The sequence below is a fragment of the Pseudorca crassidens genome, chromosome 6 (assembly GCF_039906515.1).
Source record: "Pseudorca crassidens isolate mPseCra1 chromosome 6, mPseCra1.hap1, whole genome shotgun sequence".
NCBI classification, from domain to species: domain Eukaryota; kingdom Metazoa; phylum Chordata; class Mammalia; order Artiodactyla; family Delphinidae; genus Pseudorca; species Pseudorca crassidens.
Window position 1 is genome coordinate 638424 of NC_090301.1, and position 27219 is coordinate 665642.

General features: G+C 53.7%; 1 protein-coding gene across 7 annotated transcripts in view; it reads left to right on the forward strand.

The window, feature by feature from the left end:
- Nucleotides 1–27219, forward strand: part of HDLBP (high density lipoprotein binding protein) — a 67815-nt gene that overhangs the window by 36640 nt on the left and 3956 nt on the right. For all 7 annotated transcript variants that reach the window (XM_067739973.1, XM_067739967.1, XM_067739968.1 and 4 more), the window contains 22 exons: nt 103–167; nt 1397–1509; nt 3262–3419; nt 4652–4867; nt 9602–9808; nt 9906–10121; nt 10637–10843; nt 11003–11110; nt 11987–12091; nt 12450–12528; nt 14160–14299; nt 15227–15331; nt 15423–15536; nt 16727–16813; nt 16960–17091; nt 20108–20326; nt 22464–22685; nt 22783–23001; nt 23518–23656; nt 25343–25497; nt 26267–26371; nt 26617–26751. In XM_067739973.1, coding sequence (XP_067596074.1) covers nt 1434–1509; nt 3262–3419; nt 4652–4867; nt 9602–9808; nt 9906–10121; nt 10637–10843; nt 11003–11110; nt 11987–12091; nt 12450–12528; nt 14160–14299; nt 15227–15331; nt 15423–15536; nt 16727–16813; nt 16960–17091; nt 20108–20326; nt 22464–22685; nt 22783–23001; nt 23518–23656; nt 25343–25497; nt 26267–26371; nt 26617–26751 — 3144 coding nt within the window. In that variant the 5' untranslated portion in view covers nt 103–167; nt 1397–1433. The remainder of the gene's footprint in view (nt 1–102; nt 168–1396; nt 1510–3261; nt 3420–4651; nt 4868–9601; nt 9809–9905; nt 10122–10636; nt 10844–11002; nt 11111–11986; nt 12092–12449; nt 12529–14159; nt 14300–15226; nt 15332–15422; nt 15537–16726; nt 16814–16959; nt 17092–20107; nt 20327–22463; nt 22686–22782; nt 23002–23517; nt 23657–25342; nt 25498–26266; nt 26372–26616; nt 26752–27219) is intronic.

Genomic DNA, 27219 nt, shown 5'->3' on the forward strand with positions numbered 1-27219 from the left:
ACCTTTTCTGGTTGAGAGGTGAACAGATCTGGGTTGTAGGATGCAGATAAGTAACTTTTCTCTGGTTTTCTCCTTGCTCCCTCTCCCCTTGTCCCACACCAGAAAAAGCTGGCAGGCTAACAGAGGCGGCCTCAGGACGGACCTTCTGGCTACTGACCGTTTCGCTGGTAAGTGTGTCTTGTCTCAAGGCTTCCTGGGCCTGGGCTGTGTGCGTGCCTTCTTCCATTATGTTTTATCCTTAAGTTCCTAATGGTTCTTCAGAGAGAATCACTGTAGCTAACCTCCCAGCACGGAGCAGTGTGTATACTTCAGGTAGATGTGTCATCTGGTTTCCATCTATTTTTAATCTTTTTTCCTTAAATGTGAATTACGTTTGCTCGGGGTATCTGAATTTGTATCTTGCTTTTCTTTAGAAATACAGAGTTTAATTTTCTTGAACTGGGGGAGGGGTCTTACTGTGTTGTAAAAATGATGAAGAAACTCACTCTTAATAAATTACTTGACCCTCTTATACTTTTTTGCCACGGTGGCACAAGAAGACACTTGGTGCAGAATTGTGTGAAGAGAGTGGGTTCTTCCTCTTTGCAGTAGCATGGGGCTCACCTGGAGCTGGAGAGAGGCAGCCAGTGCTGAGTGAGCCCCTTTTCCAAATAAGGGAGCTGTGGCTTTGAGAGCCAGAGTCTCGCTGAGCACTGCGGCCACTCAGGAGTGGGGTCCGGAGGCAGACTGCGGGGTTCCTACCCTGAACTGAGGAACTGTGTGCCCTTGGGCCTGGTCCCACCTGCTGCAAGTCCCCTCCCACACCTGGGAGACCGGACGTGGGAGAACAACCAGTCACCGCACGCCAGAGGCACTTAGACTGCTACCCCTCCTACCTCTTGCTGTTACACTGTCGCCACAGAGCAAGGGAGGCTGCTCTTCAGTGGCTCTTTGCAGCTACTGTCAAATGATACATTTTATAAGCATTAGGAGGCATGAGGATAACAGATTAACCAAATAACTGAGATAGTTGTTAGTAGAACCATCCAGATGTTGATCTGTGTCTGGGGCTGGGTCAGACATGTATTGGGTTCCATTGGGGCCCCGTGGGTGGAGAGAGGGGTGGCCTCTGGGCGTCCTGGTCCTGAACCTCTCAGCTGGAGCCTACATCTGCTCTGTTATGGGCAACGGGGGGGAGGTTTTCCAGGGTGCCCCCCCGCCGCTTGAGTTTCTCCTTTTCATCACTTGGTGAGAGTTTGGGAATCACCTTATGTCAGCAGTTGTAAGTGAGGAAGATAAGGTGTTGCTTGCTGTTGAAGCAGAGTGAACCCTGGGCTTAAACTCTCAGCTGAACGGATCAGGTAGCTGCGAGCTGTCTGTGCCGGACTTGCCTCTCTGACTCACCCCCCTGCTTCAGTGGCTCACCCGGATCGTGTGGACTCCCGAGATCAACCATGAGCTCCGTCGCCGTTCTGACCCAAGAGAGCTTTGCTGAACACCGAAGTGGACTGGTTCCGCAACAAATCAAAGGTGACGGCCCCTTCCCCACTGTTCTTGTTGACCGTAAGACACCGCTCTTTCCAATCCTCATGAGAGCCTGTGGCCTCTCCAGAGGTGCCTTTCAGCCCTGTGCTTGTGCGGTGGGCCAGGACCCACCAGTGCTGTGTGCTCCGTTTTGCACTACCCTCGTGTGAGGGGTGAAATTGGCCAGGAGTGGTGGATGGATCGCCTACAGTAAGATTTAAAATGTGGACAACGTTCTGGAAAGCCAGTGAATTTGGCCTTTGTGATTATTAGGATTCTTCTCCAAAATGGCTATTGCCCAGTTGTGTTGAACTGGACTCTGGGATGGGAAGCATCCCAGAGCTCTGTCGGGAGATAGCTGTGAGGATGAAGGTGGGACTCGGGCGCTGCACTGGCCCAGGCAGCCAGCCCCAGTGGGGACCAGTGCTGCCCAGGAGGGACAGTACACGAGCTGCGGCATCTGCAGGACGGTCGCTTCGGCGTCTCTAGCTCATACTTCACAGTCTTGTCTTTCCCTTCAGAGTCTGATGTGTGTGTATGACTGCAGGACAACTTGACTTGAATGCTGTTTCCATCCAAAGCCCTTCATCTGTAGTTAGATTTTATAAAATTTGTAGCTGAAAGAGTAGCTTGTTCTACCCTTTGTCGTTCCAAACATTCTTTAAAGTTTTCCGATAACTAAATTGAATATCCGTTCTTAAGTTTAAATTAATTAAAATTACAAGTGCGTTTCATCCGTCACACTCGCCACGTTTCAGTGGCTTGTCTCTCAGCAGTGGAGACCTAGACACTGCCGTTCGCTTGGGTTCTCAGTGCCTGCTGCCTGGGGCTTCCACACGACCCAACAGCCCTGTGGGGTCTGTGCCCCCGTGTTTAGGTGAGGGGAGCGGGCACTGGCAGACTGGAACAGCTCGTCACACGGAGTCTGTCTTGGCATCCAGGATAGCACGGCTGCATGGCTAGAGTCACGACCCTGGAGTCGGAATTCCAAGGGTCATCCCTCTGCTCTGCGTGCACCTCTGTTCACAGTAGTTTTTATTGGGCCCTGCCATTGCCGAATACTGTTTTCAGCCCCGGACCCTAGGGTGACCCAGACAGTCACGCTCCTGCTTCCATGGAGCTGTGGTGAACGGTCGGGGCACTGTGGAGGGTGGAGCAGGGGGTCACCGGGACCTGATTTCCTCCTGTGCTCTCTGCGTTGGGAGTGCGGGGGGCAGAGATGGCAGGTCCCGCGATGCTTTCAACATGGTACATTACAGTGGGAAATCAGCTGCAATTTACCTCGGGGGGGTTCTCGCTGGCAGTGCTGGGCAGCAGCAGCATTTTGTTCTGCAAATTTAAGAGCTGGCTATGTGCCAGGCATTGTCGTGGTCGTGATTGTTTTTGAATACAGGATTGGAAGACTCTTCAGGGCCGAAAAGTCTGTGTCAAGGCCTTCCATCAAGGAGCTCACCCCATTAGGGGAGCAGTGGGGCATCCAGCGTCTGAGCTGAGGCTCACAGGGGAGGCTGTGCGTAGGGCAGGGGCGCCATCCGGATCAGAGTCTGGCCCTTCCAGTTGACAGGCTGAACTTGAGGGCGCTGGGCCTGCGGAGCGGCGGGGGCCCTTGCCTGTGACCGAGGGAAGAGGTGGGGGGTTGTCAGTGTCAACTGTCAGCAGTCAGTGCTCTCTCTTTTTGACGTTGAAACCCTCCTCGTGGTTTTTCCATCTAACACTGAAAGTGGTGTGCTTCCTCTTAATCTATGTTGGCCGGTCCAGTTGCCACTTTAAATTCAGAGGAGGAGAGCGACCCTCCAACCTACAAGGATGCCTTCCCCCCACTCCCTGAGAAAGCAGCTTGCTTGGAAAATGCCCAGGAACCTGCTGGCGTCTGGAATAACAAGATCCGGCCCATCAAGGCTTCCGTCATCACTCAGGTAGAGAGTCCATTCTTTTTTCACCTGCCCCTCCAAGTAGGAAGCAGTGGTGTCTGATGGGAGGTTTTTGTTTTTGTTTTCTTTCGGCTGTGCCGCGCTGCTTTCTGGATCCTAGTTGCCTGACCGGGGATCAAACCCCGGGCTTCGGTGGTGAAGGTGTGGGACCCTAACCACTGGACTGCCAGGGAATTCCCGGGAGGGTTTTTGAACATGCAGATGTGAGAGTGCTTTGGACATGAGAGGAGGCCTTTGGATTAAGTCGGTCTCCCCACCCCCCCAGAGCTCTAGGGAAGCACAGCTGCCCTGTACCCCAGCACCCAGAATGGATGGTCCCATATGTTTTCAGTCCACTGCAGTCCAGTCTGTGCTCCAGCTGCTGGAACTGCCCTTGGCTTCCGTGTCACCAGCGTCAGCAGCTGTCCCGCTGTCTTGAATCAGTTTTCTCCCCTTGATTTTTTGGGACTCCGCTAGCCTGTCTCTGCTCCCTGGAGCTGGGGTGTTGGCGGGCTCAGTGCTCTCTCTGTGTGTCGATGTTGGGTCATGGTTGTCGACTACCACCCACGCACTGAGAAGTCCCCCTAAGCCCAGGACTCATCGCCGGCTGTAGTCTGGTTCCCCCAGCCTCCTGATGTTGTAAATGCACCAAGCTCCACATAGTGGCTCAGGCCCTGAACCACAGTCCTGTTGGTTCCCTGCTTCCACCCTTGCCTCTGCTCAGCCCGAGTCCTCAGTCAGAATGTGTCCTCCTTCACACTCTCCGTTGTCTTCTCATCTCACCCACAGGGTGGGCTGAGGGACCAGCACTCCCCCTCCTACCTCGTGGACCCCCGCTGTGCTAGATGCTCCCCGCCCCCTTTGTGAAGCTCTCCTCCCTTCCCGCTCCTCTGCTCTGGCCCCTCCCAGCATAGCCAGCCAGGTCCTTCTCCCCTCCCAGTTTGTTTCCTTCACTGACCTTGCTCATTACTGTTATGTGATGCCCCTTGCCTTCATTTGTACTTGGTTGGTGGCGGGACAGGGGGTGTCTTCTTCACTAGGACTTCTTCACAGTCTCCTGCCCTTAGGCGCTTTCCACTTGTCTCTTAACTGCCCTCTGGGGCCTTAGAGCAGTAGGCAGGGGTGATACTTAGTGAATGAACAAACTCACGTTCTTTACTGTGTATGTTCGGTTTCTGGACACTCCTGTCTTCTCTTCTTGGCCTCTTAACCTTACCTTTTTGACCTTTTCTGAGCAGGTGTTCCATGTACCCCTGGAGGAGAGGAAATACAAGGACATGAACCAGTTTGGAGAAGGTGAACAAGCAAAAATCTGCCTTGAGATCATGCAGAGGACTGGCGCTCACCTGGAGCTGTCTCTTGCCAAAGACCAGGGCCTGTCCATCATGGTTTCAGGGAAGCTGGATGCTGTCATGAAAGCCCGGAAGGACATTGTTGCTAGACTGCAGACGCAGGTGGGTGTTCCCCAGCCGGTCCTCCCCAGAAGGGGCACTCCAGGCACTGCGGACACGGCTCAGACCCGATCCGACTCTTGCCACCAGTGGGCAGGGCCATAGAGTTTGCAGGCAGGCCAGCAATATTCAGAGCCTCCTGGCACTTTTAGTGTGAAACCACTAACTCAGTGATAGAACTAGGGCACCTCCCATTTCTGCTCTTGCGGTGAATGAACTGAAAGTTAGAGGGGCGTCCCAGAGCTTCAGACACGCAACTGAGCTTGCCCAGTTGGTGGAGTGAGGACATGCATGTGTAGATCAGCAGTTCCCACTTCAGGCTCTGAGGGTCAGTGAGTACGTGCCTTGTTAAATACACACTTCCAGGCCCCGGGCTTGGGAGATCACGAATTCCATAGTTCTTAGCAGTCTGATACCAGTTACTTGGAATTTATTTGGGAACCATTGTAATAAATGAGTAAATCAGTGATGCATTTCTCCCGAAGTGGCATCACTTAAAGGCCAAGATAAATGCAGAGGATCGTATTAAAATGTAGTTTGACAGGTCTTAGATGGGTTTAGGTGGGCATGAGGGTCCTTCCCACCTGTTGCTGAGTCTCTGAGCTTTTGGGAGAGCTGGCTCTAGATGTGGTGGTTCAAAGATGGGGGGCTGGCGCAAGAGGGGCCCGGTGGGCTCCCATAAATATAACCACATCCTGTTAACTCACTTATTAAAGTTAATAAAGTTAACTTCTTAATATACCCACATCAACCCAGTCTGTGTATGGTCTTCCCTCATCATCTCGAAGGCGTCCTTCCTGGTTGGATTTTTCCTCGGTGTCCGGATGAGACTTGCCCGCTCCCGCTCGTTCATTCCTCAGCAGCTCCTTCCTCTCCTCTCCTTAATGCCGTTGATTTGTTCTCGAGGGACAAGCAGGTGTTTGGCTCGTTCCACTGTCCATCGTTATTCCTGTAAATCGGAGGGTAGATCTAGGGGCTCTCGATTGCTTTCATGTTCAGCTTGTATGTTTGGCAAGAAAACGTGTGGGTAGTGCTTCTGTACTTGGTGTTGATTCCAGGATTGATCCGTAGACTCAGGTGTCTTCAGCAAATCCATCCATGGTAAAGTTCCTGACCAATCTTTTGCTTAATAGTTCTATCAGCCATTGCTATCGCTGCCTGAATTCATTTGGGGTTGCAAGTGATGGCTTTCTAGTCTCTCCCTCCTCCTGAATTAGTTGGTATTCTGATGAAGAACTTCCGGGTGGGACGTGCAGGATAAATCATTGATCCTGGGCTTCCCTTGTGGCACAGTGGTTAAGAATCCGCCTGCCAATGCAGGGGATGTGGGTTCGAGCCCTGGTCTGGGAAGATCCCGCATGTCACGGAGCAACTAAGCCAGTGCGCCACAGCTACTGAGCCTGTGCTCTAGAGCCCCGGAACCACAACTCCTGAGCCCACGTGCCACAGCTACTGAAGCCCACGCGCCTAGAGCCCATGTTCCGCAACAAGAGAAGCCACCACAGTGAGAAGCCCACGCACCGCAACGAAGAGTAGCCCCCCTCGCTGCAACTAGAGAAAGCCCGCACACAGCAACGAAGACCCAGTGCAGCCAAAAATAAATTTATTAAATAAGTAAATTTATTTTTTAAAAAAAATTGATCCTTTTCCCCTTAGTTTTTAGACCACATTGGCACTCTGGCATCTTGTGTCCATGGGTCTTCTCAGTGTCATCATGAACTTCTGGTGTGTTGATTAGTTCTTTATGCAGAAATTGCCTTGTCTCTGGCCCACGGGAGCTCCTTCAGGGAGGCACCCTGCACCTTCTGACATAACTGTTCATCTTGAACCACTTCCTTATTTGTAACACAGACTGACCTTAGCCATCTCCTTCCACAGACCTGAAGTCAGTTGTTGGTCCAAGAGTTCTGGATGTTTATGGTGGGAAGTTGCATGAGTTCAAACACATGCTTCTAATTAAGGTGAAAGATGGTGGGGTTTTAAAATCATTGAAGTAATTCTCTCTCTATTGAGGTTATGCTATCATCTTGATATATAGTTAGGTTTGTTTGTTTTTAGTTTATTTTCGGTTTTTAAAAAGTACTTAAATATTCCATGATTGCAAAGCCCTGTGAGGTCCTCTTGGCCCCTTTCTCCCCTGCTGGGTGGCCATTCTCGGTCTCTGGGGTGTTCTTCCATTGTTTGGTTTGCGAATAGAAGCACAGGTCACCTTGCTGTGAGCTCTGTTCTGCACCTTGTTTCTTTCTGCCCTGCATCCTGGAGCAGTGCATCGAGGCGCAGGTAGTGGCTTCCTCGTTTCTTTACACAGCTGCGCAGTGCTCTGTGGGTGTGCTGCGATTTCAGGCATTCCTCTTGATGGGCCCTTGGGTGGCTTCCAGACTTTTGCTCTTAACAAATCATGCACAGTTAAACACCTTGTGCACCTGCTATTTCCTGTTTTACAGTTATCTCGGGAGAGATTTCCTAGAAGTGAGATGGCTGGGTCAGAGGTTATCTGCATCTGTAATTTTGCCATCACAGCCAGATCCCTCCCCTGAGGTGCTGTGCGTTTGTCCTCCCGTTGGCTTTCTCAGAGCCTTGCCAGGGCCGTCAGATACTGGGACTTTCTGGACTCTGAAAGATAATTGCGTATGCTTTTAATCTGCGTTTCCCCTGTGCACTGGTCTCCTGCCCTTTGCTGTCCAGGTAAAGGTTTCCGTCCTGCTCGACGCAGTGGGGCTCTTCAAACCCTGCATCAGTAACACGTTACAGATACAGTTCCCAGTTTGCCACCTGGGTTTTGATCTTGGTATGTTTTGCCGTGTGAAAGTTTCATTCTTATGTAGTCAAAATTCGTTACTCTTTTGTTTTTTTGAGTTGTTGTTAGGAAGGTTTCTTTACTTTGGGTAGCAGGCAAGTTTATTCTTATTTCCCTGGTGCTTGTAGAGGTGTTCTTATATTTCGAGTCCTGATCTGTTTGGAATTTAGTGTGAATGGTGCCACAGACAGATCCAGAAACATCCTTCCCCACATAGCTATCAAGTCATTGACACCAATTTTAGTTTCCCCGCAGTGATTTGAGTGGCAGTTCTTATCACGTCCTAAATTTTCGTGCTAACTTGGGTCTGTTCCTAGATTTTGAGTTGGTCTGTCTCTCCGTGTGCTCATGTTCTCTGTTTTATTGGTAATGGTTTTATATTTTAATATCTAGTCCAGTTACTGCCACCACTCCTGTACTGTTCTCTTTCAGGATTTCCTGTCCATTCTATTCCCTTTTGTTCTACCCTTCAAGCTTGATCATCAGCTTTTTGCTCCAAGCGGTGTTAGATCACCCAGGGCTGTGCTCTGCCTTGTGGGACGCACGTTCCACCTGCTGTGTTTTGGGTCCAGCTGCTGAGATGAGTGGTCCGCCTTTCGCATCTTCTAACCATGTGTTGTCAGTATGAGTTAAAGCTGCTGAGTCCGGATCCTAATTTTTTCTTCCTCTTACGGACAGTAAGAGTTGGGTAAAGTAGTGGTTTTCCCCAGGGTTCCCCTGTGTGCAGTCATGTGCTTCTTCCTCTCCAGCCTCGTGTCGGCTCTGCTTTCTCGTGTCTCCTTCGTGGGAAATACTCCGGTGGAGGTTGGCAGTGGCTGTGGACAGTGCACGGCCTTAATGAGCAAAGCTTTCCTGCCAAATACAGCTCTGGGGCTGAGGGTGCATGTATATTTGGTCATGTTAAAAAAATATACATCCACTAATTTCTGTTTTCTTGCAAATTTTTATCATGAAAGGATTTTGATTTTATAGAGATGATCATTTGGTTTTTCTCCTTAGATCTAACAATATGATGATTTATAGAAATGGATTTCCTAATATTGAACCATTTTTAGAATAAACCTCATTTGCTCATAATTTATAAGCCACTGGTCTTACTTTCTGTGCTAGTTGGGAAGTGAGGGCCTTTTTCATTGCCTCCGTGATACAATTTAACATTTCTGTTGTGAGTGTTGAAAAGTTGGCTGTGAAGCTGTGTCCTTTGGGGAAGGAGGGAAGCTGGCTGGTCTGTGACTTCCTGCTGCACTAGTGGTGGGAACCTTAACACTTGGCCCTTTTCTTTTTTTTGACATCCTCTTGGTTGATGACTGTTTATAGATCTAGGAAGACTGGAAACCTCTGTCTTCCTCCCAGATTTTCCTGTGACTTCAGAAAGTTACTTAATTTCTGGCAGTTTGAGGATTTGGATTATTGTCGTTTTCTTTCCTCAAATGGGTTGTCTATTTTAACTGGTTGTAAAAGAGATAGCAAGAAGAGTTTATTCCTACATATAGGGCTTATGTCTGAAGACAAGAGCATATAGTGCTCCAGAGACAACAATTCATCTGGTTAGTCAGTCTGTGCCTGCGTTCCTGCTGTGTCCTAGTGTGGTGTGAGGAGTCACTGAGCTAGGAAGCAAGCACGTACCATTCTTGAGTATTCCTGTCCTCGTGATGGCTTAGAGCTGGGCTGAGAAGACACTGAAGGAATAATCGTGATGGCTGAAGGGGTGACGCAGGACCATGGGTCTGTGTCACGTTTGAACTCATTCAAGCCTGGGGCTTGGTCCTGCTTCCCCATGCAGGCCATGTTTAACCCGAGACTGTTCTGAAGGACGGGTTGGGGCTGGCAAGGTGAGAGTAGGCAGAGGTGGCGTTCCAACCAGGGAGAATGTCGTGGGAAAACGTGCTTTTGCGGAACCTGCAAATGTTTTTGTTTTTTTGGTTCTTTTCCTGCCACAGGCCTCAGCAACTGTTGCCATTCCCAAAGAACACCATCGCTTTGTTATTGGCAAAAATGGAGAGAAACTGCAAGACTTGGAGCTAAAAACTGCAACCAAAATCCAGATCCCACGCCCAGATGACGCCAGCAATCAGATCAGGATCACCGGCACCAAAGAGGGCATCGAGAAAGCTCGCCACGAGGTCCTGCTCATCTCCGCCGAGCAGGTGTGGCCAGCCACGGGCCTGGTGTGCGTGGTGGCCTTGCCCCAACCACCGGGAGGCCCAGATCTGTGCCCTCATGGTTTCCGTCCTTCCCTCTCAGGACAAACGTGCTGTGGAGAGGCTGGAAGTAGAGAAGGCGTTCCACCCCTTCATCGCGGGGCCGTACAACCGGCTGGTCAGCGAGATCATGCAGGAGACGGGGACACGCATCAACATACCCCCGCCCAGCGTCAACCGGACCGAGATCGTCTTCACGGGGGAGAAGGAGCAACTGGCTCAGGCTGTGGCTCGCGTCAAGAAGGTTTACGAGGAGAAGGTAGCAGTCAGGAGGGGGGCAGAGAGCAGCCCAGCCCTGCCCTGTAGCCTTCGAGGCCTGGACAGCTCCAGTCGCCACAGTTAGAAGGGGGCGCCTGCGCCTCCCCGTAGCTGTGAGGCAGTGGGCCAGGCTCTGCTGGACGGCTGTCCCCACGGATTCCCACCCGAGCTCCCCCTGCCCTGTGTGCCCCTGGGCACGTGTCGCTCAGAGCTGATCAGGCCTTTGGGTGAGCTGTTAGCCTGAGTCGGTGGGCTTTGAGGTCTGACGCTGGTTCCTTTATTTGGGGAGAGGACGGGGTGTTTTTGTTTCTTCCTAGCTAGTTGCAATGATTACTCTGGGCTTGACTTAAATTCTGCAGTAATTCTTTTGAGGAGAAAGCCCAGTCCTTGATTAATGGAGTTTCTGGGGATTGGCTGGTCATCGTCTTCACTATTCGGGGCTCACTTGCTGTAGTCGGGGCCCTGTGTCCTGCTCCCGGCCCTTCCCTCTGACACCCTCACGGCGCTCCTACTTAGAAAAAGAGGACCACGACCATCGCAGTGGAGGTGAGGAAATCCCAGCACAAGTACGTCATCGGGCCCAAGGGCAATTCCCTGCAGGAGATCCTGGAAAGAACTGGAGTCTCTGTGGAGATCCCTCCTTCAGACAGCACCTCAGAGACTGTGATCCTCCGAGGCGAGCCTGAAAAGCTGGGGCAGGCGTTGACTGAAGTCTATGCCAAGGTAACTGCTCACTGTGGGGAGACTCCGATGAGCGTTTCCTGGGACCGTGTCAGGGGAGGGCAGCACTCACCTGTCTCTGAGCCCTGGTGAGCCACCTGGCTTGGTGTTCACGAAACCTGGACTCTGCAGACCCACGGGTTTGTTTCCTGGTTTTCCTAGGCCAACAGTTTTACGGTCTCCTCCGTCTCTGCTCCTTCCTGGCTTCACCGTTTCATCATTGGCAAGAAAGGGCAGAACCTGGCCAAAATCACTCAGCAGATGCCAAAGGTAAGGAATCGTTGTCTGCTGTGTTGAGTTGATCTTCGTCATCCCATTGCTGACATTGCTTTTGTCCTGTGGGGGTGGGGGTGCCTTTGAAGACCGGGGCACCCGTTTTAAAGATCAGTTGTTGTGGGTGACAGTCAGCTGCTCCGTGGTTAGCCAGGGGTGAGCAGAATACGTTTTTTCAAATACCTGTGTCACGTCTTTGGGTCTTTTTAACCAGGGGAAGAGTGTATTGCTAAGTCTATTGAATATCTCAAGAAATACCTCATTTAGTTGTTACGGTGTCGTAACCTGTGAGTAGTTACATCTGAGAATTTCGTGGAGCAGAACTTGTATACGATTCGTGTGGAGGTGGAGTCTGTGGGCCTTTCTGCCCTCCGCGTCTCTGTCCTTCGGGCGGCAGTAGGTCCGGTAACCTTGGCAGAGAACGCGTGCGTCGTATTTCGTTCCTGTTCTGTTCAGAGTCCTGGTTCCCACGGTGGGGCTGGCTCCGTGGTGCCGACCTCCCGGGTTGCCCTCCCCGTGCGTTGTTTCTCACCTGGTGTGTTGGGCCGGGTGGGGTCGGGGGGCAGTGGTGGTGACGTTTCACCCCCGTTGTCGTCTGTCTCACCCCCCCTCGCACACGGGGGGGGGGGGGGGCGTGAGCAGTGAGGTGTTGATGTGCTCCATGCCAGTGGTTTTGGTGGCGCACAGTGGGGAGGCCTTTGCGGTTCCCACACAGTGTTTAGTACCAAAACCGTGGTCATCCCCAGACCGCCTTTCCAACTTCTCCTGGTGTCTGTGGATCGGCTGCTGCCCCGGGAGAGCAGCCCAGGCTCGCATAGGAGGTTGCTGTGGCCGTGCCATCCCGGTGAGCCGACTCTTGTTTTGGTGCGGTAGGTCCACATCGAGTTCACGGAGGGCGAGGACAGGATCACCCTGGAAGGCCCCACAGAGGATGTAAACGTGGCCCAGGAACAGATCGAAGCCATGGTCAAGGACTTGGTAAGGTGCCCCGGGTGCTGGCCGAGTGGGCATAGGGCATAATCCTGTCACTTGCCAGTCAGACCTCACGTGGGGGCCCTGGAGGCGCGGGAGGGGGGCCCAGTCGGCAAGTGGCGAGTTCTGAAACAGCTGGAATCTGGCCGAAGTCCGGGAGAGCCGTGGGTAGACGAAACCTTACTGTGGAAGAGGGTCTTGCGAGAGGCCTGTAGGACGATCCTGCCGCAGACCCTGAAGCTGAGTGGGAAGAGAGGGCGGCTGCTGCCAGCTCCCGGGCCTTGGTTCTGGCTGTGTGTCTGCGGATCTGGGCCCAGGTCCTGGACTGTGGTCTCCAGTGTCCTGCTCTGTGCTTCTCCCACAGATTAACCGGATGGACTACGTGGAGATCAACATCGACCACAAGTTCCACAGACACCTCATCGGGAAGAGCGGGGCCAACAGTGAGTGGGGGCAGCACGCGGAGGGCAGGTGGGGCGTCCTCAGCAGAGCGCCAGCGGGAGGGCGGCCTAGACTCCTAGCTGGGGCCTCCCCCAGGGCCGAGGTTGGCCTGGAGCTGATGGGCCTAGAGGTGAACGTGATGAGCCTGGTCGTGAAGGCATGCAGGGGGCCGTGTCCTCACAGTTCAGCCAGACCTGCTGGGGTGGGGTCTGCCATCCGCCATCCTCACGTGCGCCCCTGACCACGCCCCTGCTGGGCTGGCCAGCCCAGGCTCAGCCGGGGACTGAACCGGCTCAAGTTGGAACGTGCCGAGTGAGCGCTCCGCTTGAATCCGCGGATGTCGGATGTGTTTTGAAATCCACTGCTTTGCTCAGTTTAACTTCAGTGCCGTTCTAGGCATCACGGTGCTCACCAGTCCTGAGAACAGCTCTGTCCCCTGTGTGTGACCTTTGGTGGAGGTGAGGTAGCGGGCACCCCCCGCCAGTGTAGGTAGGACACCTCCGTGTGCCTGCCCTGTTGGGTTTTGCCCTGTGCAGTCCATTCTTTGTTCAGAGTAAATATAAGCTAGTTAGTTGCTGCTGCTTTAGTTGGTGTCAGTTGTGAGTTCTGGAGCGTTTTAAACAACGGGCAGACGCCCACAGGGAGTGACACCAGTCAGTGCTGCTTGAGCCGTAAATTTGCACACACCATAAATTTGCTTTTGTTTTTTGTTTTGTTTAACTGCAGTGTTTTCTTAAACAGAAAATGTAAGGAAGTGCAGTTCTGATGTTAATTTCTGGTTTCTGCTCCCTGGGAAGTGCAGAGCCACTTTGCATTGTTCAGAGAATTGTGTCTGTTCCGTTCTCTTCTGGTTCAGTTTCTCACCTTCGTTTTCTTTCATCTAAAATCTGCCACCCAGCTTCTGTGTCCTTGGCTCTTGTCCCGTGTGGTTCTGCCCTGGAACAGCAGCCCCCGAGCGGGTCGGCTCATGGCTGTGTCCGTGTTCGCTCAGATCCCTCCTTGGCGACCCTCTAAGGAGCTTGGTTCCCCTTTACTACATGGTGGGCAAAATGCCGACCCCATTTCCTGGTGATGAGGCTTCCCCAGGGTGTGGGAGCCTGGATCTCTGTCTAGAGAAGGTGACAGGGGAGGGTTGTCAACAACTCCACTGGTTTTGCAAAGACAGTGAAGTGCTCAGGCTGGAGCTGAGCTGACGATGGAGTCTCCTTAGACAGCATGGCCTCCATGGGCTCCAAGGTGGTCGATGGGGGTGCTTTTATCTTCAGGTAATGTGGGAGCTTCTGGATTTTAATGGCTTCTTATTTTTATTATATTCTTGAGAGTAATTTTTTTTTACTTGAACAGTAGTTGTCTGTCTCCACATTAGAAATGCGCTGGCCATGCCCAGACCAGCTGTATCTCAGGCACCGAGTGGCCCTCGCCGTAGGACACTGGAAGTTCTCAGGGAGGTGCCAGCCTGTGGTCCATACCTGGCTCCTTGTCGAACGTGGAAGGTCTTGCTGTGGAGTTTTTGCTTATGGGATGAGTGGTTAGCTTTGGGGAGGGCTCTAGCCCTGTCCTGCCACGTTGTGAGTCATTGGTGGCGCAAGGTAGATTCTGCATCCAGTTGCGCGTGTCCTTTTGTGTTCTTCAGTAAACAGAATCAAAGACCAGTACAAGGTGTCTGTGCGCATCCCTCCCGACAGCGAGAAGAGCAACCTGATCCGCATCGAGGGGGACCCGCAGGGCGTGCAGCAGGCCAAGCGCGAGCTGCTGGAGCTCGCCTCCCGCATGGTGAGCCCGCGGCTGGGGCTGGGGCTGTGTGGCAGCACCTTCCTCCTGTGCCGTCCTAGAGGGTGGCCGGTGCGGGTGTGACTTGCTGGTACCGAGTTTCCTTCATTCCCCCCCATCCCCAGGGCCCCATGTAGTGCTAGGGAGGTGCTAGGGCTCTGGGTGCTCAGCCTTGGCCAGACCCCAGAGTCCCAGCTGCAGTGATGACTTCTCTGGAGGTGATTCTCGTGTGCAGCCAAGGTCAAGAAGCACGGCTGTGTGGTTATCTGCACAGCCAGCGTCGGGGTGGTGCCTTGTTCCCCATCCCAGAGACTAAGCCACCAGCCCTCACACACGTTTCTTGGTTTTCTGAGTCAAATGCAGACAGATATATCCTTGCTCGGGGGTGCCTTATCCTGGTACTGGGTTGCTGAACCCTTGTTTCTCTGTCACCCTGATGCCAGTCTGATCCAGAACCTCCCAGAATTGTTTGAAGCGTCTGCTTGGCTGTTAGTGTTTGTCTCTGTATTCCAGCTCTGCTCGTTTTCTTGTACTTCCCACGTTTTGATAGGACCTCTGGAGGAGGGTGAGAGCCACACGGGTTCAGCGCCCTGTTTTGAGCCACTCTTCCTTAATTGTCCGCACAGGGACGCGGGCCGGGCCACGCAGTGTTCAGGAGGGCTGTGCAGAGGGCGAAGCCTCGCAGCCCGCCCGTTAAGTAGAATTGCTGGATGAGCTGCTGCAGTAGCACTTCTGGGTGAAGGGTCCTACACTCCGTTTTCTCGTCTGCTTTGTTCAGGAGAATAACACACAACCAGAGTAACGTGCGGTGTGGGCATTGCTGGAGAGGGCAGGCGCTCTGCGAGGGGTGCTCCCTGCCAGCCGCTGGTGCCTGGCCGTGCTGCAGGGGTGCACCTGGGCGCCCCTCACTGTGCTCAGTTGTATTTTTAGGAAAACGAGCGCACCAAGGACCTAATCATCGAGCAGAGATTTCATCGTACAATCATTGGGCAGAAGGGTGAGCGGATCCGTGAGATTCGGGACAAATTCCCAGAGGTAAAGGTTCCCCAAAGACGTTCTTGATTCAGTATTTTGGAATCCAGTCCTCGCGAATAATCAGACTTGGCCTCCTGATGATCTGTTCTAGGTCATCATCAACTTCCCAGACCCAGCACAGAAAAGCGATATTGTCCAGCTTAGAGGGCCCAAGAATGAGGTGGAGAAATGCACGAAGTACATGCAGAAGGTGGCGGCGGATCTGGTGAGGGCGCGCTTCCATGCTTTGCTGTGCGACAGTGTCGAGGGTGGTAGGGCTGGGGGTGCTCCCCAGAACCCCTGCTTCGGGGCGCACGCTCGGGCACTGGGGCAGCCCCCCACCTCACGGTGCTTAGAGCAGCAGAAATCCTTTTCCTGTGCAGAGTTACTTTGTTTCTTTTCATAAATTTATTAATTTACTTACTTTTGGCTGTGTTGGGCCCTCGTTACTGCCCACGGGCTTTCTCTGGTTGCGGCGAGGGGGGGGCTCCTCTTTGTTGCGGTGCGCGGGCTTCTCATTGCGGTGGCCTCTCCTGTTGCACAGCACGGGCTCTAGGCACGTGGGCTTCAGTCGTTGCAGCACGTGGGCTCAGTAGCTGTGGCCTGCGGGCTCTAGAGCGTAGGCTCAGAAGTCGTGGCACAGGGGCTTAGTTGCTTCGCAGCATGTGGGATCTTCCCGGACCAGGGCTCAAACCCGTGTCCCCTGCGTTGGGAGGCGGATTCTTAGCCACTGCGCCACCAGGGAAGTCCCTGCTTTGTTTCTTGAGGGGTCTTCGGATACCTAGGCAGAGAAGTTCTCCCATCCAGTAAGGAGAAGAGAGGGTTACACAGGTAGCCTGAGGAGTCACGTGTTGATTTGTTATCTTCCTCGAAACTTGGAATGCGAAGAGGCAGTTTGGAGAGTGCTGAGGGCGGTTGGTGGGAGGGCTGCAGGTGCCCCGTGCTTTCCAGGGGTTCTCAGGGGCTTGGACTTGACCTCCTCAGAGGGGTGATGGGGAGGGCTTCCCAGCGCTGCCCTGGAGGGTGGGAATTGCTGCCCTCATGGGCATTTTGAGCTCTCTCCTAGGCCTGGCATCCCGGCCTCTGCCCACCCTCAGGCAGCTCTGCTCCTGGCTATGACACCAAAGAGCTGGTGTGTGTCCAGGCACTTCTGGATTGTAGAACACGTGTGTAACAGATCACAGGCGCTCTCGCGGGCCGCTCTTCCCGGGAGGGACTTTGCGGTAGCTGACTGGCACGCCCGGTTGGTCAGTTGTCGGATAAGTTGTCTCACCTTTCCTGTGACAAATCTCTGGAGGTCAGGTGGGGAGAGAAGTAGGTCGCAGAATCCTGTCATTCCGTCCCACCTTCAGGCACAAGAAGGAAAAGTCAATCTGTAGTACGACGGTTAATTGTACCATCTTTTGTGTTTTTTAGGTGGAAAATAGCTATTCAATTTCTGTTCCGATCTTCAAACAGTTTCATAAGAACATCATTGGGAAAGGAGGTGCAAACATTAAAAAGGTGACCGGCCGGCGTGTCTCCCGAATCTTGGCTCTGCCCCCCCTGCCCCCATAGCCCTGCGCTGTTCTGGCTTTAGAGCTGAAGAAGGGAGCCTTGCTGCCCAGCCCTGGGAAGTCAGCCCCTCACGGTCCCCTCGCTCCTTGTAGATCCGGGAGGAAAGCAACACCAAGATCGACCTTCCTGCAGAGAACAGCAACTCGGAGACCATCATCATCACAGGCAAGCGAGCCAACTGCGAGGCCGCCCGGAGCCGCATCCTGTCCATCCAGAAAGACCTGGTAACGGGACGCTGTGTGGCGGGGTGCTCTAGCCTGGGGCCTGGGGCGCAGGGCCGGGTGGGCCACCAAGAGATGCCTGCCGCTTGTCCCACTCAGGTGCTTGGAAATCGTCCCATTCTGAAGGTGTTACTTTTTTTTTTTTTTTTTTTTCAATTTTTTGAAAAATTAACAGGCAAGAGACTGCATGTGTTTAAAGTGTGCAGTGTAAGTTTTGACCGCTGGAGTCACCTCCACGATCCAGATAGCGCACACCGTCACCCCGAAATACCCTCATCCCCCTTCACTCCCGCCTCTGCCCCACTGGGCTCCTGGTGCCCCCCCATCCACCCTGGTCTCTGCGCCGCCGTGGGTTGGGGTGAGTTTCCTGCTTCACTGTGTGAGGGGAACCGTGGCGCCTCCGCCCGCACGCAGGCCTCGCTGTTCTCAGACCACAGGTCCTTCCAGATTCACCACGTTGTCACATGTGTCAGTGCTGCTTTTCACTGCCGGGTGACGCTTCATCACAGGAGATCATGTTCCTTCTTGTGTGAGCTTTGTAGTTTGTGTCTTTCAAGGGGTTTCCTCTTTTATCTAAGTTGTCAAGTTAACTAGTGTAAAAATTTTCTTAATGTTCACGTATTATCTCTTTCCTGTCTCTGGTAATGTCATCTTTCTCATTCCTAGTATACGTAATTTGCAGCATTGTAGAATGATCTCCTTTTAACCCTCATAATATTCTTTTCTCTGAAATCTACTTTTTCTCTTATCAAAGTGAGATTCTTTTAGGCAGCTTGCTTTTTTATTCAGTCTGACAGTCTCTGCCTTTTAAATAAAAGTGTTTACGTTTTAATCACATTCGTAATTATATATGTCTCTGTGGTATGTGTGGCAAGTTTTATTACATACACTTAGTAAGTTAATTAAATTACATTTAATGTGACTATAATTTTTCCATTTTTAAAATTGTGAAGTTTGGAAAACAAAATTCAGCATCCTAACCACTTTTAAATGTCCAGTCCAGTTCAGTGGCACTAAGGCCATTCATACTGTTGTGCAGCCGTCACCACCGCCACCTCCAGAACGGTTTCATCTTCCCAAACGGAGACTCTGTCCCCACCAAATAACAGCTCTTCCTTCCCTCTCCCCAGCCCCTGGCCCCCTCAGTGTGGTTATTTTACGTAGAGCACTTGGATTTAAACCTGCTGTCTTGCTGTTTGTTTCTCTTTGTCCCATCTGCTTTGTTCTCTTTTCTGCCTTCTTTTGCGTTAGATGTTTTTATGATGCCTTTTAACCTCCTGTTTTGGTCTGCTGGGTGCACCTCTGTTTTAGTTTAGTGGTTGCTTTAGGGTGTTTGGTATATATATCTTCAACTTCCCACAGCCTGTCTTCAGGTGACTTGATGCTGCTTGAAACTCAGTGTAAGGAACTGAGAACAGTGGGCCTCCAGCCCTGCGCCCGCCACTGTGTTTTGTCGACATACCGTAAACCCTACATGCATCTTAATAAGAAAATACACCCACGTCAACATATCCTCTGCGCTCTAGCTGTTCATCCCTCCCTCCCTCCAAACGGTGACAACTACCAGTCTTTTCACTGGCCCCATAGTTTGCCTTTTCCAGAATGTCAAATAGTTGGAATAGCATGTAGCCTTTTCATACTGGCTTCTTTTACTTAGTAGTAAGTAGTAAGATGGATCGTGTCATAAGAGTAACATTTGGTTTTGTAAGAAACACCAGACTGTCTTCCACAGTGGCTGCACCATCTCGCATCCCCACCAGCCCCACATCCTCAGGTTGGTGGCTTTCGTTCAGCACTCGAGGCTTTGCCTCAGTGTCTCTCACTTAACGTGGTTTCCGACGAGACACCTGATGTCATCCTTGCTCCTCTGGCCTGTTTAATGATCATATCACCAGCTTTTAGCAACTTACGATGTGTCCTGGTGTAATTTCATTCGTGTTTCTTTGGAGTTTGAAGCTCTCATCGAGCTTCTTGGATATGTGAGGTTAGAGTTGTCTTCAGATTTGGAAATATTTGGGTCGTTATTTCTCACTGTTTTTCTGTCGTCCGGAAGCTCAGATTCCCTGGTGCTAGGCAGCTTGACCTTGCCCTGCTGTCCACCAGTGCCTTTTTATTTGCTTGCGGAGGAGGAGTGCTTTTTTCCCTCCTTTCAACAGTCTCTTCAAGGTCATTAGTTTTTTTGCAATGTCTGATCTGTGATTATACCAAGTATATTTTCCTCTTTTCATATATTGTCTTCACCTCTACAAGTTCAGTTTCAGCCATTTGTTTTTATGCTTGACACATTCAGCTTGCCTTTGGCTTTTTGACCTGTGTAGTCTAGTGATGAAAATCCCTGTTTTAGTGTCCTTGGCCCACTGGCTCTAACTCTGTGTCATTTCTGGGCTGTTTTCCGTTGTTCATTCCTCGTGATGCGTTGTCTTTGCATGTCCGGTTTTTTGTTTGTTTTTTTAATTGGATGCTAGATATTATGAAGTTTACTTTGGTGGGTGCTGGATATTTTTGCATTTCTATAAATAGCTTTGAGCTTCGATAAGTTACTTTAAAACAGTTTGCTCCTTTTCGGACTTGCTTTTTAGATTTGTTGGGTGGGATCACAGCGGTGCTTGGTCCCGGGTCTGTGGCGGTCCTTTCCCTGGCCCGGCTGGTCTCCCTGCACATTCAGCCCGTGAGCTTGCAGTGCTGGGGGCTGCGCTCTCCCTGGGCTGTCAGGGCTGCATGCTTGATGCAGGGGCTTGGCCGCGGGCAGGGACCAGGCTTGGCCTGTTTCCTGTCTCCGGCGTCTTGTCGCTGTGTCACGTGGGAGGTGATCCAGTCACTGTGCTCCGCCTTGAGTAGAGGCAGGGTCCTTGCTTACGGGGCTCTTGGGAGGGTTGGTCCTCGGGCATCTCGGCCCTGCCTCTGCTGCAGGCGCCTGAGGGGAGACATCTTGTGTGACGTCACGGCTTTCCCTCCGCGGCATGTCTGCCATTTCCCGCCACACAAAAACCTGGCTCGCTCGTGCTGTGTGTCATTTCAGGCCAACATAGCCGAGGTGGAGGTCTCCATCCCTGCCAAGCTGCACAACTCGCTCATCGGCACCAAGGGCCGCCTCATCCGCTCCATCATGGAGGAGTGCGGTGGGGTCCACATCCACTTCCCCGTGGAGGGTTCGGGAAGTGACACCGTGATCATCAGGGGCCCTTCCTCGGACGTGGAGAAGGCCCGGAAACAGCTCCTGCACCTGGCAGAGGAGAAGGTGAGCACCGCCCAGGAGGGTCACTGTGTCTGTCCTCTTGTCACGCTGGGCGCCTCCACACACCCTCTCTGTGTGGCAGGTTAGCAAACACCTATATATACCTGTATGTCTCTGATTCTTGCCCCCACTGAAGGGCCTTTCCAACTCGGATGCCTACATATTCAGTGTAGAAAATGTGCTGCTAGGCTTGTTATTTGGGGCTTTTTCCCTCAAGTATGATTTACATACAGTAAAGTTTAGTGTATAGCTCTGAGTTTCGACAAGCATACGTTCATGTGACCGCCACTCAAATAAAAACCTTTTGACTGTCACCTCCCAAGGTTCTCTGTTGACTCAGTCGCCTTTGCCCTTTTGTTAAAATCCCAGGTGCCGCTCTGTTTGTGGACTTGGCTCCGTTTCAGCAGCACCGCAGTGGACGGCCCGCTTTGTGGGACGTCTCGGGAGGCCTTCAGCTTCGTGCTTTTTAAACTGCTCTGTCTCTTCTAGACCCTTCGCCTTTCCATATGCATTTTGGAGCCAGCTTGTCAATTTCTAGAGCGAAATCCTGCTTGGATTTTGATTAGGGTCATGTTGGATCTGAAGATCAAAGCAGGGAGAATTGTTGTCTCGGCAGTTTTGAATCTTCCAGTCCACATCGATTCAATTTTTAAACTCTGATTTTTCATTGGTGTTTGGTAGTTTTTAGCGTGAAGATCTTGTTCACGTTTTGTTAGGTTTATGTCTGTTTTGATTTTAGTTTGTTTTTATTATAAATGGTACTTTTTATACGATTGGCACTTCAATCTCCAGTTACTGTTGCATGTAGAAGCATATTTGATTTTTGCATATTGGCCTTATTTTATGCATCTGGTCTACAGCTCACTTATCAGTGACGGTACCTTTTTTTGTGGATTCTTGTGAGTTTTACAGGTGAAACACACCATCTGTGAACGTGCAGTTCTTTTTCTTTCTGCCCTGTACCGCCTGTGTGTCTTGTTTATTTACTACGTTGCTTGGACCTCCCGTGCGCTGTTCAGTAGCCGTGGTGAGCGGACAGCCTCGCCTGGCGTGGGCTCGGGGCAGCCCTCGGCCCTTCGCCGTGCGGGACGTGAGCTGTGCTCTGGGTCTTTGGCAGTCGCTCTTTATGCAGCTGAGGAAGTTCCCTTCTGTTCCGAGTGTGCTGAGCGTTTTTTTCAGGAATGGGTGTATTGTAGGATCTGTTGACATGATCACCTGGTTTTTCTTTTTTTAGTGCAGATATTAGATTGATTTGGTGTTTAACCAACTTTGGCGTTTCCGGGGCGAACCCCACCTGTTTTTGATGTCTCATCCTGTATCATGTTGCTGGGCTGGGCTCAGCTAACTCGTTAGCTTTTAGAATGCTGCTATTTGCGAGTGTCTGTCTGAAAAATTGAGGATTCTCAGTGGTGTTTTGCGAAACTGGCACTCAAAGATAACAGACTTAGGCTGTTCACCGTTTAGCTTGGGGGCCGGGTTTCATGACAAGAGAAAGGAGAGTGGTTGCCCGGCATGGGCTTGTCCGCCTGGGGGTGTGTCCCCCTCACATTTCTCCTGGCGCTTCTGCCAGAGGAACCGGCATCTCAGCGACGTCGCCAGGCCAGGGCCTTTCGTGGTGTCAGATGTGGGCCTTGGTTGGCTTGGCCGTCTCCGAGTTGGAGGTTGCAGCTGGTGGTGCGTAGGTCACCTGGAGCCCTAGGGAGTGAGGACTGGACAGGGCGCTGTCCACTGGCGTCGGGAGCAGTGTGGGTGCCCGGGCTGGGAGAAGCTCCCGGCGTGCCATGGGCTTCCTGTTGTGCGGGTGCAGTCCCCCCAGCCCACGTCCCCTTTGCAGATGGAGATAGAGAGCAGCTCGCAGAAGCTTGGTCATTGCTGGTCAGTGGCAGGCCTGGGGCTCTAGGCTGAGTGCTGTCCCCACCTTGGTGTCTCTGATCGTGGAGGGGAGGAAATGCGAGTACCATGTTGTCCGGGTGTCTGTCCACGTGCTTGCTGAGGTTTGAGTAGCCCCCTTTGGAAGGACGTTGGTGACACTGTGAGGAGAACTCCCCCTCACAGCGCCAACCCCTAGGCCCTCTTCGTCACCTGCTCCAGGGCCCAGGCAGGTGGCTCAGGCCAACAAACGTGGGGTTGGTTTCTGCAGCAAACCAAGAGTTTCACTGTCGACATCCGCGCCAAGCCGGAGTATCACAAGTTCCTCATCGGCAAAGGGGGCGGCAACATCCGCAAGGTGCGTGACAGCACCGGGGCCCGCGTCATCTTCCCGGCGGCTGAGGACAGGGACCAGGACCTGATCACCATCATAGGGAAGGAGGGCGCCGTCAGGGAGGCCCAGAAGGAGCTGGAGGCCCTGATCCGGAGCCTGGTGAGGCCTGGTGGGGGCCGGGCCCTGGCTGGGGGCCCTGGGGTCCCGGCGCGCTCAGCAGGGCGGGTCACACTGCGCCCTTCTCGCAACGCCGCAGGACAACGTGGTTGAAGACTACATGCTGGTGGACCCCAAGCACCACCGTCACTTTGTCATCCGGAGAGGCCAGGTTCTGCGCGAGATCGCTGAGGAGTACGGCGGTGTGATGGTTAGCTTCCCACGCTCCGGCACGCAGAGCGACAAGGTCACCCTCAAGGGGGCCAAGGACTGCGTGGAGGCAGCCAAGAAGCGCATCCAGGAGATCATCGAGGACCTGGTGGGCGCCCGGGAGGCTCGGCAGGGTTCCAGGCCCCGAGGCGGGTGGACGCTCCCTCGGCAGCGCCAGGGGTCTGGTGTTCAGCCTCCTTCCTGATGGTGGGTGGGCATCCCACAAGGACCGGCCTCCCCCTGCTCCTCCCAAGGGGAGAGGTCCCCTGAAAACGTGTGGGGTTTCTGAACCAGCCTTTAGAACCTCACCCTCCTTGTGGACCAGCCCAGCCTCCAAACGTCATCCCTTGAGGGATGGCTCCTAACAGCACCTCCTGCAGTGCGGTGGGGGAGGGGCCCTCCTTTGTCTGCAGAGCAGTGAGATGTTACGTTCTAGTTCTGGGCGGTACGCTTTTTGGGAAGCGCTTCAGAAAGAGGCCTCCCCTTTGGCCCTGCCCTGCACCGCAGGCTGTCCATATGCTGGGAAGCGGCTATAGGGGGACGGAAACGAAAGCGATGGATGTGAATTTGACCCTAAGCAACTAACCTTTGCCGGTTATTTTCTTTTTGCTCTGTCTCCCCACAGGAAGCCCAGGTGACCATAGAATGCGCCATACCCCAGAAATTCCATCGATCGGTCATGGGCCCCAAAGGTTCCAAAATCCAACAGATTACTCGGGACTATAACGTTCAGATTAAATTCCCAGACAGAGAAGAGAACCCAGGTGAGTCCTTGCGGTGAGCCCTGTGCTTGCGAAGCGGAGGGCGGGGGGGGGTGTGTGTGTGTGTGTGTGGTCCCAGCCTAGGGCAGGTGGTGGCGGCTGTTGGCTGTCCTGGTGAAGCTCCTCCTTTCCTGGGGCTCCTGCGCGGGTGCACTGCCAGTACGGTCGGCTGTCCTGGGGGCTTCCAGAGGTTCAGGGTCACTCCCTGGTTTCTCAGAGGTGGGCTGTGTTAGTTGCTCCAGGGTGGTGAGGTGCCCTTCAGATCTCCTAGAGGTTCACAGCTGCTGGTGACCAAGCCAGGGGAGAGCAAAGCACCTGCAGCCTCCTGTGCAGTGGGGAGCCCTGAGTGCAGGCCTGCCGCTTTTTCCGGGCCCTCTGTGTGCCACGTGTGCTGGGCTCCGTCCCGGCAGCACCTCCTCCCCGTTGCCAGCACCCCTCTCATGAGGCAGCCACTGACCGGCCAGAGGGCACCGTCTGAATGGCTGGCTGCCTTTATGGGACGGCCCTTCAGCTCCAGGTGTCCTGCCTGTCACCTGGTTGTGCTTGTGCCCCCGGGGACGGGACAGGGCAGGGCAGGGCGATCGGTGGTCAGGGAGGTGACCTGCGGGATGCAGATCTAGCTGGTGTCTCAGACCCAACTTTGTAAATCCCGTGTCCTCCTTGCTTGCCCATCTCCTTCCTGTTGACCCATTGGGTCTGGTGGCAGCCCTGTGGCCTGCAGGGTGCACTCCCATTGCTCTGTCCTCTGTCCTCTACGGAGCTTGTCATGGCTGTTGAAGCTCCTGGTTTCCTGAGAAGATGGGCTGTTTTGAGTAGAAACGAGGTAAATCGTATTTGTCACATTTATGTTTCACGCTTGAACGTTTACTTCCTCATTTTGAAACTTCACATTAAAGAAAGATTACACAGGATGGTGTAAAGATACATCCAGATTCATCCCCCTCCCTTACACACAGGCACGCTTGTTTTTTCTGAGTTATTTAAATGTAATCTTGAGACGCACCCTTTACCTGTAGTGGCTTCTTCGTAAGGATGAGAGCATTCTCTTCTATCACTCACCAGACTCAGAAGATCCAGTGTTACGTGATACTGCGGCCTAGTTCGTCGTCCACATGCAGGTTCTGCTGATCTTAAAAGTGTCCTGCCGAGCCCACACCTTTCCCCAGCTCAGTCCAGGGTCGTGATTGCTTTAGGCCGTTGTGTCTGTGTGCTCATTCGCTCCTGGGTTCTGTCTCGCTCCACGAATGTCGTGTTGTTTATTTCGGCCACGCCCAGATCCTAGAGGGGCCAGGGGAGCCACGCCGCCGGCTCCCGTGCCCCCCAGTGCTCTGGGATTTGCTGGCTTCCTGGCACAAGAAGCTGGCCCCTCCCCAGCCATCTTCTCCAGCCCCTCCTGGCTGCCTCCACCCAGCACGGGTCACTTGGGTTGTCATGACCATCCGGGCACTGGTCTCCTTCCCTCTCGGGCGCAGTGGGCCCTGCTCCGTGCCCCTCCCGCAGGTCTGTCTCCTCCCCCAGCCAGCCAGCGTCCTCCCAGAGTCAGGCAGGACTCTTCCCTCCCCACCAGCACCCCCCGTAGGCGCTGGACCAGTGTATGGGTCTGGACAGGGACGAGCGTCGTGCGGTGGCCCATAGGATGGCCTGGGCCTGGGCGCTCAGCAGCTTGAGTTGCCCCTTCCCTGTCCCTAGTGCACAGTGTGGAGCCTGCTGTCCAGGAGAATGGTGACGACGCGGGGGAGGGGAGGGATGGCAAGGAGGCCGAGCCCGGCTCCCCCAGGAGGTGCGACATCATCGTCATCTCCGGCCGGAAGGAGAAGTGTGAGGCCGCCAAGGAAGCCCTCGAGGTGCGTTCAGAACCCCACCACCACTCCCACGTCCCTGGGGGCCCATCAGCAGGCACCGGGGTGGGGGCGGGGAGGGAGAGCGGCTCTAGTCACTTGAGCCCAAGCACCTCGGCTCGCACTGCGGAAGGTACTGGACTGGGTCACAGCCCAGGAGCAGGGCTGCAGGCCCGGGCCAAGGACGGGCGCGGAGCTGGCGGGGCTCGGACTCACCCTCCGTGGTGTGCAGCTGCCGGGGCTCACAAGGATGAGTAATTGCTGAGCGCCACCTCAGTGGACAGAACGGGTTCTGTCGTATCACGGGTCAAGTGGGGCAAGCAGCTTGCCGAGGTAAAGGGCACGGTCGGGGCTGCAGTCGGGATAGTGGAGTCTGTGGTCCCGGGTGGTGTCCCATTGCTCTGACCCACTCTAGGGTCTCAGCGAGGCTGGGATCAGGGCGAGCCTCTTTGTGAGCCCCACTCCCCTCCTCTGTGGGCCCCTGATGCCTCTCCCTGGAGTTGTGCTGCTTTGCTTCTGCAAGGGGCTGCCGCGTTGAGCACAGGCCCGGGTCTGTTTGCTCTGCCAGCATTGACCTGAAGACTGCATTCCACATCCTTTTTCCGTGTCCTCTGTTGAGTCAAAGGTCTAGGCAGCATTCTCAGTCCGAGTGGAATGGCACAGAAGGTTCGATTGTCACAGGCTCGTCCCCTGTGCTCCATGAAGACCTGTTGCTGAGCCCACAGGGTCCCTCTGCTCTTCGCTCTCAGGCCTAACCTCACCCCCTGCCCTGCAGGCGCTGGTTCCCGTCACCATTGAAGTGGAGGTGCCTTTTGACCTTCACCGGTACATCATCGGGCAGAAGGGAAGCGGGATCCGCAAGATGATGGACGAGTTTGAGGTACAGCTGTTGGCGGGTCCTTTCCCCGGAGACCAGGTGTCGGGGGGGTGCCCCCCAGGTCAGGAGGTCAGCCCTCGGAGTGGGGCTTCACGTCCCACCCGCCTTGTCCTGAGCCTGCAGTTGTGTCCCTGGCCAAAGGGACAGGTGGACAGCTGATCACGGCTCCCAGGCTCCCCGCTGGTGGGGACCAGATAGACACGTGTCTGTCCTGCACGTGCATCAGGCCTGTCCCCGTCTCCGCACAGGTGAATATTCACGTCCCGGCACCTGAACTGCAGTCTGACATCATCGCCATCACAGGCCTGGCTGCGAATTTGGACCGGGCCAAGGCTGGGCTGCTGGAGCGGGTGAAGGAGCTGCAGGCAGAGCAAGAAGACCGGGTGAGGGCCGGGCGGGGCTGCGTGGGCCAGGGAGGATCACCCGGGGGGTCCGACCTCCAGCTCCCGGGCTGCCCCTCAGCCAATGAAGTCAGGTGGCAGCGGGAGAGCCAGTTGACCCACCGTGCAGCGAGCTTTCATCAGAGGCAATGTTGGGGCCGTGGCCCTTTCTTCTTGACGTAACGGTGGCAAAGGTGGGCTTCCACGTTAATTAGCTGTTTCTTAAGTAAATCTGAAGACATTTGCCAACCTTACAGGGAAGGTTCAGCTGGGGAGGCCTGGGAGCCATTGATAGGAAAGACCCCCTCTCCCCCCAACATGTGACTGTGGTCCCACACGGCTCCCACTGACGCCCTCGGTGCTGTTTCCCTGCCGTTGGGTGGACATGAGAAGCCGCTTTGCCTCTCTGTGGGGCTGGCGTTTGGAGGATTCCACGAGTGATGCACGCAGGGGCGGGTGTTCGGGAAACTT